General features: G+C 40.4%; 1 protein-coding gene across 2 annotated transcripts in view; it reads right to left on the bottom strand.

Annotated features, from left to right (window-relative positions):
* Gc (GC vitamin D binding protein) overlaps positions 1–12974 on the bottom strand; it is a 31237-nt gene extending 18263 nt beyond the window's left edge. For both annotated transcript variants that reach the window (XR_012907335.1, XM_075944457.1), the window contains exons 1-4: positions 12821–12974; positions 4200–4269; positions 3487–3619; positions 1603–1814 (exon numbers count right to left, since the gene is read on the bottom strand). Coding sequence is in view for 1 of the 2 variants with exons in the window: in XM_075944457.1 (XP_075800572.1) it covers positions 1603–1814; positions 3487–3619; positions 4200–4269; positions 12821–12914 (509 nt within the window). In the remaining variant the exon portion in view is untranslated. The remainder of the gene's footprint in view (positions 1–1602; positions 1815–3486; positions 3620–4199; positions 4270–12820) is intronic.
* Between the last annotated feature and the right edge of the window lie 2682 nt (positions 12975–15656).

Below are 15656 nucleotides of genomic sequence, written 5' to 3'. Positions count from 1 at the left end.
GCCCTTAATCTTTGCACATAGATATTTCTCATCATCATGAGTGTATTTCTCCCATCTTTGTCCTTTGTTTTGTTTGTTTGTCTTTTGAGAGAAAGTTTCAGCATGTAGCTTTGGCTGGCCTAAAACTTGCATCAACCCTCACACCCCACCTTTGTCTCCAGCGTAATCCCTAAGGCATTATTGCCTTTGGTGAATATGCCCAGCTTCATTTCTGCACATTTTATAACCTACCAAGATTAACATTTTCAGAGTGCAACCTGCTTTCTCATATAGATTAAACAACACAAAGGACCTCATTGCATGTTTCTTTGATAGTATATGTCACGTTCACGGCTGTTTCTGAAGATGTGTGGAGTGGGGTGTCAGAGACCAGCTTTGACAAGGATACCACTTACCAGGGTAGGGGCATGGGGATTAGAAAAATAAGCAAAGAAAACAAGACACCAGTGAACATAATAAAACAGAAAACACAGGATAGTACCAGCAGGGAGTTCCAGTGAATACTGAAGTCTCCTGCATTTAATTTTCATTTGTTTAAATACCCTAACTCCAACAGGTACGAGTAAGATTAAAAAACTGCATTAACATGATACAAGAAAATGAACAGAGCAGTTGAAGATTGTGGGCTACATTCTTAGTTAAATATTCTGTTGCAAGAACAAGACAAGTAACGCTCACACCCTAGACCAAGATGTTCTGTAGGCAAACCACTTCCTGGGTGGAATTCATTGTTACCTCCCTACGGGAGTAGGAACTTAGTAGAATCCTTAGACTTTTGTTTGGGGAAACATATCTACTTCTCTGTTCCTGAAATACAAGGGCTGGATATTAGCCACACCTGTTGACAGTAACCTTGAGGGAGCAGAGCTCTGACCTAAATGTAGGTGGGACTTTGTTTGAGGTAGAAACAGACAATAATCTTGAAGGAATAGAATCAAGTTCTAACTCGCTGACCTTTGGTCAGGGTAGATTGGCAACAATTTTGAGCAAGCTGCAACTCTCTCTGACCTTCAGACAAGGTGGAAATAGGCTCACATTTTTGGGCCTCCACAGAGGGGGGCATTTATTTCTGAGCTTTATTGGAAAGTATTTTAAAATGTACACCGTGGTAAAATATCTTTCTGCAATAATAAATAATAAAAAGCAGTAAAATCATACCTGTATAATGCAAGGATCATGGGCGTGAGGGGATTACCACCAGTGCTTGCAGATGTACGAGAACAAGTCATGTGAGGATGGGTGGAGTTTGGAGAGTGGGTGGGGTCACTTCTTATTATGTAATATTACTGTTTTTTTATCTTTGCATATAAGATACTATTTTTTCCTTATCATGAATTGTTTTCCCTATATTTTTGCCTGTCTGCATATGTCTCCCCCACCTCCTCCCCCTCTCTCTCTGTCTCTCTTCCTTCCTTCCTTCCTTCCTTCCTTCCTTCCTTCCTTCCTTCCTTCCTTCCTTCCTTCCTTCCTTCCTTCCTTCCCATTTTGGAGAGAAAGCCTTCCCAGGAGGTGAGACTACACTGGTCTATGCTGTGATCACCCTGCCCTTGCTTTCCTGGTGGCAGGCATCTGCGGGGGTGTAAACTTGTAAAGATCACTTACTGATCAGCAAATCCCTTTGGATCTTTCCTGAATGCCTCACAGATCTCTTCATTTGTTGGTTCCACGTAAGTGGGAAATTCCTGTGGCTGGTGACTGAGGGCAGCCATGCAGAGTTTCCGCTCCAGGCCCTCTTTGGTGCAACACTCAGGAGTTCCAGGGTGAACAGGAAAGGGGGCATCGCTTTCGCAGGACTTGGTGGACAGCTCTGAGGTCTGGAATGAGAGAAGGGGGCAGTGTGGAGAAAATATGTACTCCCCTAAGTTCCAGGGTTTATCCTCAGCAAGTTGTAGGAAGCAAGGGTACATTTATAGCCTCTGTCCTGCTACTCTCATTAATGCGGAAGGATGGGACACCGACACCACCAAAGCAATTTTAGGGAAAAAAAAACTGGACGTCATTTGAAACTTGAAATAAACTGGTATAAAAGAATAGATATAGAGAAAAAGAAGTAGAAATTACCACGGAAAAGTCACTTTGATGTTTATGTGAGAGAAGGTAATTTGGTATATTTTAATTATTTCTTTAAGGTGCATTTTCTAAAGACCTTTCCTACCAGTGAAGGAAAGAAAATGCTGGATGAGTCGTTCAAACCAACTCATCATTACTCACGCATACCTTCCTTCCATGATTCTTAGAAATTATGAACTAAGCTGCCTTTGAAAATTATCTCTCTCTTCAACCAATCTCCTTTCCTTTTTCATCAGTTTCCCTGGAAACTCCTCTGGGCTTTCCTGCTTTAAGTCATCCCGAAATGAAAATAAAATTTAACCAAATGTCAGGATATTACACAATAATACATAAATGCTTAGAATGAGCAGGATAAAGGTGTCAGGCAAACTCTGTCCATGTTCTCTCCTGCAAAAGCTCCAGGCACACTTTGGCAAGGCACGCAGCCGCAAATCCGTGGAGCGAGCGGGAGGTGAAATGAGACTGTGCTTTGTTGCTTTGCCTGCTTGAAGCATATTCAGCCTGACGTGGTGCAGAGTGAGGTTGAAATAATGAGTGTTGGTGACCTTGGTGGTGAAAGAAATGACATGGAATAGAGCATAAAAGGTGGCAAATGAATCAACCAATGGGTAAGGAGATTCACTGTATATAAGCTATTCTAACAGCGATATTTTGTAGATATTGATCTTTCTGGGGAGGACTGTAGCCAAATCCACTTATTGTCTTTTGTTTATGGGCCAGACCACATTAATAAAATTTTGTCTACTTATTTCCACCTTTATCAATTTCTGTCTGAACTTTGAACTGTAGTTTTTTTATTCAGGATTTCAATATATGTGTGTGTGTGTGTGTGTGTGTGTGTGTGTATGTGTGTGTTTGTGTGTGTGCTATAGGAGAGAAAAACGGCATGCACACACACACTACACACATGCATGTACACACATGATATGTGCTTTTTAATACTCAGAACCCAATATATATGCAAACTGTGTGTATAGTAATAATTGCATGACTCAAATAATTTGAGACCAACATTTAGTTATTCTATGGCCATTAGTCCTAACCTTGGCTTAGTACTAAAGATGTTGGCAGTATTTTAAGCTAAACATCACGTGTTTAGATTATTTTAAGAGGTTGATGACTTTATATTTATGAGATTCAAATTCATCGTGATTTAAAAATGATTTTTAAATCCTTTTTCAGCATCCAACAAGTACCCACATACTTGTCATTAGCAGTGTATATTCAGTAAGTCATTAAGTTCCTTTATCCCAGTTATTTTTCTTTTAAAACGTGTGGCAACAATGAGTGATAAACATGGGAGCTAAAAACAATATTCTTCACTTTTCCTGGCAACTAGGAGTAGATGGCTTGGCCTCTAGCATGTCTTGGATAGGTGACATGTAGGCCAGGGTAGAGATGGCTAGACATACTTACCCTGGTGTCATAGCAGTTGGGATCAGCCCCCTCGGCACAACACTCGTCAGTTAAGGCAACAACTTCCTTCACCAGCTGGCTGATCTGTTCAAATGTGCCACCGGAAAACTTCCTGCTGTATAGGATTAGTGATCTGTGGGGGAGAAAGTCATTGCGCTCATTGGAATTGAATTGTTTGTTGTTTTCTGGCATGTTGGCTCACGTTAAATAGGCTATCTAGTCAACGTTTAAATAAGATATTTCAAACATTCACTTTTTTATTTGACTAATGGTGAGAATATATGGTTACATGCCAGGAATTTCCTCTAGGAAAATTTATCTTGTATACAGTAAAAACTGGATTTGTAGTTCCCATCAGAGCAGCCTGGAGTCTGTTTTGAGCTTACCCCAAAGAACATACTATGTAGGCCATTGCTTGTGTTCTCTAGAGTCCCAAAACAGACAGTTCTAATTTCCCTCAGAAACCTGTATTTGCTCTCTAATACAAATTCATTCGTTAAATTTACCAGGGATAGTTTCTTTGAGTACAGTAATTGTAGTTCAGCTGACATCTCTGGCTGACCTCCATCTGCTTGATCTGTTGTTCTACAGGGGCCCAAGGCTCTTTCTTCATCTCAGAGATACACTCAACATTCTACATATGGAAGTTAGCATGTGCTCATTTTCATTCATGGTCAAGGACCCAAGAGAAATGCATGGCTGCTGCAACTTACAAAGATCTGAAGTCATCTTTCCCCAGCATGGCGAGTTCCTTGCAAACTTTATCCTTTTCATAGTCTCGGCCTAGAAAGCAGACATAGAAAACAGGTGTCTTTCTCCTATTACGAATATAACACCACACATGTGTGTATAAAGCGCTCTTCGACTTGATCAGTGGTGAAGGCATTTCTTAACATCTGTGTATAGTTCCACTTAGAGTTATAGTTTCAGCTATTTCCTCACAAGAAGCCTCAATTTTATGATTTTTTTTGTTAAATTTTATCATGTAGCAAGAAAAAAAGTAGAAAGGCTAAAATAATGCTAAGGATAAGCTAAATGTTATACATCCACTAGCGAGTTAAAATCACCAGCATGAAAACTATTCTCAGTCCATATAAAATGCCGAAGGGGATTGTCCCTTCTTTTTCTTCTTTCTCTTCCCCTGCTTCCCCTTTTTTTCTTTCCTTTCCTTTTATTGTCTTGTGGATTCAACAAGATGGAGAATGAAAGGGAATAGAGAAGCCTCTCCACTCCAAGGTAAGCTTCCAGTTGTATTAGGTTCAAACTTAAAAGAGGCCAAGCTGCTGCCTGACTCTGTTACCACTCTAGACCCCGAAAGGACTTCGGCGAGAAAAATGGGTAGTCTAGGTAACAGTGCGGCATAGTCCTTTACACTTGAGGTGTAGTGAAAACAATTTCAGAACCACTAGTTCTTGTTAGGCTTTCCTTGGCGTTTGGGGTGCAGTGGACAGGTAGCTGATTCGACTCCAGAAATCTAACTATGCAATGGGGCAGGTAAAGGGAGCTAAGGAACAAAGATGATCCCGGTGGAACCAGTGGTCCTCAGATCTGATACAGACCAAATAAGAGAGGAAGGAGGCCTGGAGGCATCTTTATCTTGACCCTCCAGAACAGCAACAAGAATGGCAAAACCACAGGGCATTCTGGAAGGCAGTGGGCTGCTGTGGGATTCCCCCCTGTATGTTGTGAATACCACTGGTTAATAAAGAAGCTGCTTTGGGCCTATTGCAGTGCAGAATAGGGTATGACAGGAATTCCAAGCAGATAGAGAAGGAGAGAGTAGGCGGAGTCAGGGAAAAGCCATGAAACCACTGCAGAAGACAGATGCCAGATGGAACCTTACAACTACATGGCAATACACAGATTAATAGAAATGGGTTCATTTAAGATAAGAGCTAGCTAGCAATACACTGCTTAAGCTATTGGTCAAACAGTATTGCAAATAATACAGTTTCTGTGTAATTATTTTGGGATAGCAGCTTTAACATCAGTGAACCTATGACCTGGGTTCAGTTGTAGCTAGATGTCTCATGCCTGCAATGATGTTGCTCTTCAGGGTTCAGAAGTACAAGAGGACCTGTTTGGATTTCGAGAATGAAGAGAAAAGTACAAGACATGGTCGAAAGTCTACTCCAGCAGCAGGAATAGTCACATTCCCAAGGCACATTTTTTTTTCTGTGTGTTTCAAAATGAGTTTCTTGCTGATTAGAAGACTCTCTGTGTATACATTTCAGGTGTCTGAAGACGGTACCTGGAAACCCATCAGTGTTCTCCTCCTGTGATTCAACATTTGTAAAACTAAGGCCAAGAAATTTCTCAGCACACTGGATACTACCACCTTGAATAATTTTTAACAAGTATAGGAATGGCCTTGTCTCTGTTCTAAATAGCCTTAAGTGATTTGTCCACGTGACTTAAGGTACTAGGGAAGCCATCTTAGAGATTATCTTAAAGGTGGCCTCACCTCTCAGTCAAAGTTCTCCTTAGATTGGAGGGACTTGTGTGGAAATGTTTGGAGTTTTTGCTTGTTTATTTGTGGGGTTTTGTTTTGAAATGGCACTGGTGATGGACAGATGTCTATTTGGGAGTTTATTTGTGTGTGTTTGAATATTATTTTTGGTATTAATAGATTTTTGATGAAAATATTTTGTATAAAAATCAGTTGTATTTTTTATTTGTAGGTGAACAATACGAAATAGATCAATGGCGTAAGAAAGGTCAGAATTGAGAGTTGTCAAAGTCTTCTTTGAGACAGGGAGGGTCTTTCTTCGTAGCCTAGACTGGCTTTGACTTCACAGTCTTTCTGCCTTTCAAGTCATTTAATAACGAGGGACAAAGTCACAAGCCATCAATATTTCATGCAAGCTATACAAGAACCCATAGGTTTGTATTTGGAATTAAGTCCTGAAAATGAGAATGAGGCAGTGGGAGGGTAGGGCCAATCAACGGTCAATGAGGTACAGGATCCTGGCCAACAGCCTCTGCTCCAGCCAAGGACTTCACATTCATCTACTACTGGAACCTGTCAACTCGGTTTGGAAGGTTGGGTTTGTGACAGGTCAGAAAAGTTAAAGCAAGGCAGAAAATGTTCATTAACCATTAATGATAGTGAGTGGGCCTGGGGGCTGCAACACTGGAGAGCATGGTATGGAGCTCTCCTCAGGTGCAGAAGAGCTATGCTATAGGACATCAGCAGAGCTGTTGTGTGTTCCTAAACAAATTAGGAAGAGTCGTCGATGCTTGTATGACGGTAATCTAATCAATCTAAAAACTTTCTTCTAAACATGGCTCATGAGTAACAGAAAGGGTAGCATTTTGAAAAAATATAAGGTTTTTTTTTGGCACTGAAAATACTTTTGGCAATGATTTGAATAGTCATGACTATTCAAGGTCCCATATTTAATACAAGAATGTCCTTGTGATCTTTATGATCCCTTCTCAGAGTTAAGAAATTAGTCACATGTACAAATTGTATATGTGGAACCTTTCCCTTAAACCTCTAGTATTCAGAAATCACAAAATAGTTCTGGTAAAATATGGTTTTTGCTTTAATGCACGCAACTGTTCTTTAATAACCTCCTCTATCAAACTAGTCTTCTTTGTGTTGGAACTTTGTGAATTCTATAGGAAAGTGAGGTACTATTGATCAATATTTTGAGAAATAATTTGCTTCTAGCTTTTCAGTTTCAGAATTCTCATTTTACTAAATATGTTGAGTTTTCTTTTACATGTTACAGGAATGCAGTATGCATGAGAAAGTACTGTAAATAAGCATTATGTTACTAATATTGATATTGCTAATGTTTTGAGTAAATAAAAATATACTTGTTTGCACACAAGTGTTTTGTAACTCCTAGGAATTATGCACTGCTTTAGTAAGTGGGAACACTGCTGAGAGAAAAGTGGGAAACAGGACTCTGTGAGAATTAACGTCATCTTGGAGTGTCTTTGCTGGAGCATTTAGCCTAGGGTGGGAGAGGACACAAGTGAAGTCTCAGTGGGTGGTCCTGGCACAGCATTAAGGTGCAAAGAATAATCTTAAAGACATAACCCACAGAGAGAGGCATTACTGTGATCTTTCAGATGGATAGCCTTGGATGTGTTTTAGAAAAAAAATATTTTACTCAGGAGACAATATCTAGTGTGGATAGCTATTTCCACTATTCTTTATTGCACACAATAAAATACAGTCAGTACTGAAATTGATTTGTAATATAATTATTGCTGATTGACTTCTCATACCTATGGAATATTTTTGAAAAAAAAATTAGATTTATTTTACTATTTGCATGTTTGCACGTGTGCATGCAAGTGTGTGTGTGTGCATGTGTGTGTGGTGTGCGCGCTTGTGCATGCTACTTGTGTGTAGGTTGCCAGAAGCTTCAAGGCAGTTAGTGTTATATTCTCCCTCACAGCCAAAAGGGAGTTCTGGGATTGAAACTTGGGTCTTCGTCAAGAGCAGTGTGAGCTCTTAACCCCTGAGCCATTTCTCTAGCATAAAAAGTATTTTTACACTAATTAAACTCATTTAAAGTTAGTTAAATTTATAAAGCAAGTGACTGATAAACATCACATCTTTGTCCTTTAATGTATCACTGATAAAAAGAATGATGTAGACTTCAGTGTGGTAACCGACATTATTGGCATGAAGCTAGCCACTCTTGTGAAATCATGTTCACACCAAGTGACCTCTTTGTGCCAAATGTTTACAAATTTCTTTAACGGTTTTAACATTATGTCCAACTTAATCTACATTGTGAAACATTCTGATAAATCCTGGACTTTTGAAAATGAGTTGTGCTTATTTTTGGGAAATCGTATTGCTTCATGCACATTACAAACTCTTCCAACAAATCTGACAATATTCATTCTTTCATATGTGCCACGGTTGTGTTCTGTGACATGCGCTACTCTCTGCCAGATACGGCGTTCACACTGAATGTGAGATGCGATGGGGCCGAAACAGGTGCAGCCTCACCCGCTGGATTGTTCATTCTGATAGCTACAGCCAATGAAAGGCTCCCGATTTTGTTACAAAGTCTACCAAGAAGGATACTCTGGGTTCTTTTGATATTGTAAAGACTTCACTAGCTCCCGATTTTGTCCTTTGTGGAACACCATTTGCCTCATGTAGGGAATGAATCTTGAATAACAATGACTCGAGTTGATATTTTACAGAAGGCTCTAGGCTATCTCATGGTGCATTTTTTTTCTATTTTCATGATACTCAATTGTGTTAACCTTTAAATTTGTACATTATGAATGTTCAGCTCAAAGATAGTTAATATCATAATAGCTAATGTGTGAGTACCAATGATTTGAGTAGCACTGTAGTAAATACCTAATAGAAATATGTATGTAGAATGTATAGAAGTCTAAAGTTGTTTGTTTCCTATTGACAATCCTTGCCTTAGTAACTATGAAGTAATAAATAGTTTGCTTACATATTTTGGTGTGGGATGGGTACGAGTGAAAGACAGCTGTAAATCGGTGCTGGCTCTGTTTCAGTTCTTGAGAAAGAACACAGATCAGCCAATAAGAACTACTGCTGGGAATAATATGCTTCCTCGGGGGACAGGGCCTGAGAATAGCATGAACAAGTTCTCCTTTGGCAAGGCCTGGGAGAATTTAACCCATTTTTTTTGGCAAGGCCGATGGATAGTTTGCTGAATAATTCTGGGTGTGACCCCAGGATCATAAGTTCTATCTGCTCTCCTTGATTTCCTTACACAAATCATATTGCTGGCTGCACTTTCTGAGAGCCATACACGAAATGGCTGCTGCATTAGGAAAACTTTCCCCTGATGGCTTTCCTCTGGGTGAGCCAGAGGGGATGTGTTAAAAATCTGCAGTGTACCTGATTCAGCTCCTAAAGCCTTTGATGTTTTAGGTGTGACCGTGAATTCAGGCTTCTCAGGAAGAGGATGTTACATTTTCTGCATACCTTGTGATTAGCCTCGAAGAGTCACAGAAGTTTCTGACAATGTTACAGATTTGCATAACTATTCTGGGGAGAATGATTTTAACCACAAGAGTCCAGGAGAAATGCTAATAAATAGATAATATCAGGAGTTAATGGGAATAGTCTAGAGACAGGGAATGAAGCAGAATCATAGAAGCCCACAATGCCCTCGATATCTAATATCTGTGCCAATACTGTAGGAAGTTGAGAGAAGGACACGAGAACAATAAATAAACAATGTCAACTATTAAAAGTAAGCTTTTAAGTTATGAAGTTTACAGGATGATAGGGGGATAAAGCCTGGTATATCCCGCATAGAAGATAGAGTTGTATAGAATGAAGAATGAATTGGCTTAGCCTTGGCTGACTGTTGAGAGTTTAGATTTGACTAGAGGTAAACGTTAACCATTAGAGGTCAAATTCTCTTACTTTGCATGATGTTGCAAGTGCAAACGCTACCAGCACCAGGCACACCGTTCTACTTGTAGGAGCCCCTAGTTAGAAAGCTTCCTTTGTTACTTGCCATTCTGCGTATGCTTCTCATATTAAAGCTACACATCAAGTAGCTAATGATTACCGGTGGGGAAGTTGGGGGACGGAAAAGGAATGAGGTAAGGGAATAAACTGGCAATTATTGTTGCTATTATTAGAAACTTAAGGAAACAAGTTTGATTGTAAAACTGTTCATGTGAGCTATTGAAACTGTATAATTGAAAACGGCTCAGGCTATCTGGGTCCACTTGTTTGAGACAGATGGTCAGAATTTTCTTCGTTTCACCGACTTCACACATCTGTTCTGGGACATTAGAGCCATCGGGAGCAAGGCTCCCAACAAACTGCCTCTCCGCATCCTGGACCAGCAGAAGTGGGTGGCTGTTTTCTTATGATATCGCCATAATTTGGCAGATTTGCTAAGTCCGTTTCTCCCAAGATGTGTGCAGTTTCCAAATACTCTGGCAGAACAGAACAGGGCATCTGCAGTAAGTATCATTCCAGACCTGGTTCCCAAAAGACAGCTCCAAAGATACCAGCACTCAGGAAAAGTCCAGAGTGTTTAGAAAACTCCGATTTAATAGAGTTTCTTGTGGGCTATCAGAGCCTTGCAGACAGTGGAGTCATCGGTGGTGAACCACTGAGAAGCGACTCATGGCTAGTTTCTTAAGTATACTAGCCCGTAGGATCAGTTTTCCAGATGTGTCTCTGGCACATGGTGTTTGGAACAGGGTTCTAGGAAACTGTTAAGAGTGTCAGAATGTGATAGACATAAAGAACTACCACCACTCCCAACCTACACCCCAAACCTTGACTTGTGGCTGTTGTGAACTGGGAGCACATACATTTCCTCCGTCTGTGCTCCGCCACTTCCAACCAGCAGGGGGCATGCTCAGTCTCTAAAGGATATGAGCATGGCTCTGGATTGACTAGGGACCTGATGAATAAAGCATTTCCTAGAAGGGCTCCCTCTGTAGGCCACACTGGATATTACGGAAGGGAACTCAGGGTGAAGCGTCTGGCAAATTCTGAGTGACTTTTCCTTGTAAATGACTTTTACATGACTCTGGGTATCGTATGGTCACAGGACATGGGCTGTAAGACTGAGGTTGTAAGAATCCTTGAGGGAACTGATTTGGCATTTATTTCCTCTGGGACCATGGCTGCTGAGAATATTACAATAAAGATGAGAGAATGCCCTGTTGCGGGAGGATATCTGCTATTCTGCTATAGGAGGCAGAGTCGGGGCCACCTGCTGAGTCAGCAGGACTCCACAGTATCTCCAAGATCTAGCTAGCGCTGGACTTAGGATTTTTGGATATTCGGTCTGAACTAGCTTCCGCGGGACTTTTCAAGGTTATCTGTCTCCCCAGAAACTCTGCTGCAAACACACTTTCAGGGCTCCCTAGGGCGACACCTACAAGACTCATTTATCCATTTCTGTCTCTTTTTCTAAGACTTTGTAGTCTTAGCTAAGGACTTATATCTGACTTGTGGGTGAAGAAAACCAAATTTAGCATAATTAGGATAACAAAAATAACATGGAAAATGTGAATGTAGGGGCTGGAGAGATGGCTCAGTGGTTAAGAGTGCTGGCTGCTCTTCCAATAGGGTCAGGGTTCAATTCCCAGCACCCACATGGCAGCTCACAGCTGTCTGTAACTCCAGTTGCAGGGGATCTAACACCCTCACACAGACACACATGCAGGAAAAACACAAATGCACAAAAATAAAAATAAATAAATCTTTTAAAAAATGTGACTGTGAAAGAATAAGATAAAGTCAAAACTGAGTTTATGTGTGTCATAATTAGTAAGTGATAATTCCTGGGAAGGAATGTATCGCTGGTTAAGTATATTACTACTATGAGTATAAACATGACTTGGATAAGGTTGTTAAGGGAGAGCACTAATTGGAACTTTTAATTTGACAAAGCAAAGTGTATACAGAGTCCCTTACAAGCACCCTAGAATAAGTCAGAGAAGAATATTATTCATATTAAAATTTATAAAATAATACCAAATCTGTGCAATAAAGAATTAAACTAAAGTTAGCAGATCAGCAGAAAAACAAATCTAAACTAGCATGGAAAACATTCAAGCTGCAGAATTTATAAAGTGATACACAGGATGTAGTCTGCTGACATTGCTGGGTCTTAAAACACTGTAAAGGTGAAGATCCCATTCTAAGGCTGATTTCCATGAGAACCGAGCTCCTTTATTTTGTTAATCATTTTATTTACACGGTGACCAGATTTCTTATTGAGCGGGAGAGGTATTTTAAAAAGTTCAGTTCCTTCCAAATGCTGAAGAGTAAGATTCCTTAACGACAATCAACGAGGTCTACCTCCGTTGACTCCCGGCACCACCGACAGTATGAGGTTGCCAAGGAGGATAAACATTTGGGGAAAAATGCTTAGTTGTGTATCAAAGTCTCCAGTTACATTATGGATCTGATTTATCCAGCGTGTGAGGGATAACTGAAAGTTCATATAACTATTTTCTTTTAAGAGTCTTTTGTTTGTTTGTTTTAAGGCACTCTCAAGTAGCCCAGACTGGCCTTGAACTCCCCGTGTAGCCAATTCACCAGTAGGCCTTGAACTCCCAACCTCCTGCTTTCTGAGGCTGACAGGGTGCGCCGCCACACCTGCTCCGTCTTTTCTGAGATACTTATTTGTTATGTGAGGAGCTTACCTTTCCGATGCTACGCAGCACAGCTGACCTCAGACCAATCCTACCTTGACCTTCTTTTATTCTGTCTTCCGAGTCACCCCCCCCCCCGCCCCCACCAATTTGGTGTGTTTGTTGCTACCCCTGCAGTTTTTCAGTGGTACTAGAAAATTAAACCAGCAATGGCTCTCAGTCACAAGGGGAGCCTTACCTCGCTCTAGAGCGTGCCCCAATGCTAAGGCCAGCAAGAGTACTAGGATGGTCTTCATGCTGTGTCCCGGGAGTTCTGCGGCACCTCCTCTCATCTGCGGGCCACCGTGCAAAGGACAGGGCCAGACAGTTGCCGGTCGCCTTTACAAATGCTCCTAACTAGGAACTCATCAATTATTAATCTCCACACAGAGGCAAGGGACAGTCAGCCTTGTCCCCAAAGAGAGAAAATAATACCATCATCAAGGCAAATAGATACCCCGGGGGGAAATGTGGAGGAGAGTCTGGGAAATTTTAATCATTAACTTTGTCAGTGAAAAGAGTCAAGGCATAAGATATTTTCCCACTGCAGTCTTTCCACTGGATGGACTTAGTGTACTGGAAGAGGCACACTTCCTCCTCTGTGTAGAGGAAAAGATATCTATATCTGTATCTAAATCTCTATCTACATATAGATATACATATAGATCTACATTTATACACACATATCTCTATATCTACATATAGAGATATAGATTTATAGATATATGTGTGTGTATAAATATATATATTGGTTACTCTACCATTTTTATGTAGGGATGGAAAATTTGGGGATTATGTTTCTTCCTTTCTTTGTCTCCCTCTTTTCCTGTTGTCTATGACAAATAAGTATTACTTTAAACCATCACAGACTAGATACTTTAAGCAATAAGATGAGTAAAGAACAGGAAGCCAGTTCATTTATGGTCATTCCCTAACTCCATGAGTTTAATGTCATAGGACAGTTTTGGTGGCATAGTGCCTTGTATTTATGTGTTATAGTACACGATCTAAAGCCTGTGAATGCGTGTTTAGAGTGGTCCTTGAAGTGAGGAGAATAACAAATGGAGAGGGTCAATGACTTACCTTCAATTACACATACACACACACACACACACACACACACACACACAATATGAAAACCTTGTACTCACTGCAGATGATCTACAGTTCCCTCAACCAAATTGTGGCAGGTGTGTTTTATGCTGACATAACTTGAGAACTCACAGTGACCTTTTGGAACATCAAATCTATGGTTTTCATATTCCTGTACCTTGTCCCTGAGTGTCAGGTCGTGACCTTGCACTGAGATGGCAGCTGCACCCATGGTTCAGGAACCACATTCTTGATAAGCTCTTACTGCTGTGTAAACTTAGGGGTTTGTTCTTCCTCTCTAGGCCCGCTGTTCACTCAGTTCCTCTGTCAATTCCTTGTTGTAGAATTACGTTATATGCAGAGCTTAGCAGGGCACCCAACTCATGTTCTCATGCATTGATGTTACTTCTTTTATTCTAGCCATTGCCACATTCTCCCTGACCCTTCAATGACCCTTCAATGACCATACAATGTCTGAGGGCATCATAGGAACCTCTGAAACCTAGATTCCATTTGAAGATTTAAAATTCAACCCTATGTCTGGGCTCTTAGCGATAGACGCCTGTGAATACCCTTAGCAATCAATTCAGTAAATAAAGATTAACTGAGCAGGCAGAGTCCACCAACATCTCAAACCACAGTAAACAGTTGATTCTCGGTCGGATCGCTGACCATACGGAAAGTGCATGAGTGTTAGGTTCAGAAAATGGGGTCTAGCTAGTTGGAAAAGCTAATGGTGCAGGATTAAATAGGAACTATTTCTGTAGAGCCCATGGGAACTCACACAGCAGAAGACGCTGGCAGAGGCCTGAAGCATTGGTGAAGACACATGGAAGGCAGCTTCCTGCTCATATAGTACCTGTGTCCTGCTTAAAGAGTAATTTTATGTCTAAGACAAATCTTCACAATTTCTCTTTCCTTTATGAAAGTTAATTTAAAGAGAGTTTTATTCTTAACTACAAACTATTTGAGAATAGTCCCCAAATGCCAAGACCGCCAAGAACACAGACATCATCAGTATGAATGTTAACACATTTATATACTTTTATAATTTTCATGTCAAGATTACACTGTAAATATACTTTAGAATCCATTCACTATTTCAGTCATGTTATCATAATTAGTTCTTTCAAAAATACATTTAGACCCTTTTCCATGAGTTCTTTTAACAGCATTTAAGACCAGCTCATATCTTTATTTTTAAAAAAATTGTAACTTTATCTGTGTTTTGGAAATACACTCCTGATATTTAATGATAAACTACATGTTGCAAGAATTACAACATCTCATTTAGGCACACTCTTGAGAAATCTTCATGCAAGCTGCCAAAATTACCCTCTTGAATGTGTCTGTGTTTTTCCAGCTGGAAATCAGCATGGATGTATCCATTTCACTTCTTAATCTTATACGAGATGATCCTATACTGTTATCCTAAAGCCAAAATACTCCTAAGTGGCCGGAACAAAACCTTACATGACAATTGTTGGTAGTAAATCTGTTATGAAGGAAAATCTGAGAAAAATCTAAAACTAATTAAACTTCAGTCTGGCGATAGCAGCAGTAGTAGATACCAATGAATTTATTGCAGAAATAGACATTCATTTTGTTGGGTGGTCAGCCCCAATTGGTATAGTCACAACATAATCTCTACACCTAAGGCTCAGAGGACACCAAGGATGAGTGGGGTAGAGAGATTGTAAGAGCCAGGTGAGCCCACTTCTAGATGTGACAGGGATGCTATACCCATAAACATTAGAAAAAAGAGTCCCACACAAGACAGCACAATGACAACACCATTTGACATGGGACTGTGGATGGGTAAACTCTATAAGGCGTGTTCACTAGATGTAGAGCGACAGCCCATCCGTGGTTGATGAGAGAAGGAAAATCAGTTCTTTAAAGGAACGCACCACCTAAACCGTTATCCAGTTCTGAATGATCAA

The sequence above is a fragment of the Microtus pennsylvanicus genome, chromosome 12 (genome assembly GCF_037038515.1).
Source record: "Microtus pennsylvanicus isolate mMicPen1 chromosome 12, mMicPen1.hap1, whole genome shotgun sequence".
NCBI lineage: Eukaryota > Metazoa > Chordata > Mammalia > Rodentia > Cricetidae > Microtus > Microtus pennsylvanicus.
Note: the sequence above shows the minus strand (reverse complement) of the source record. Positions and strands in the feature narration are given on the sequence as shown.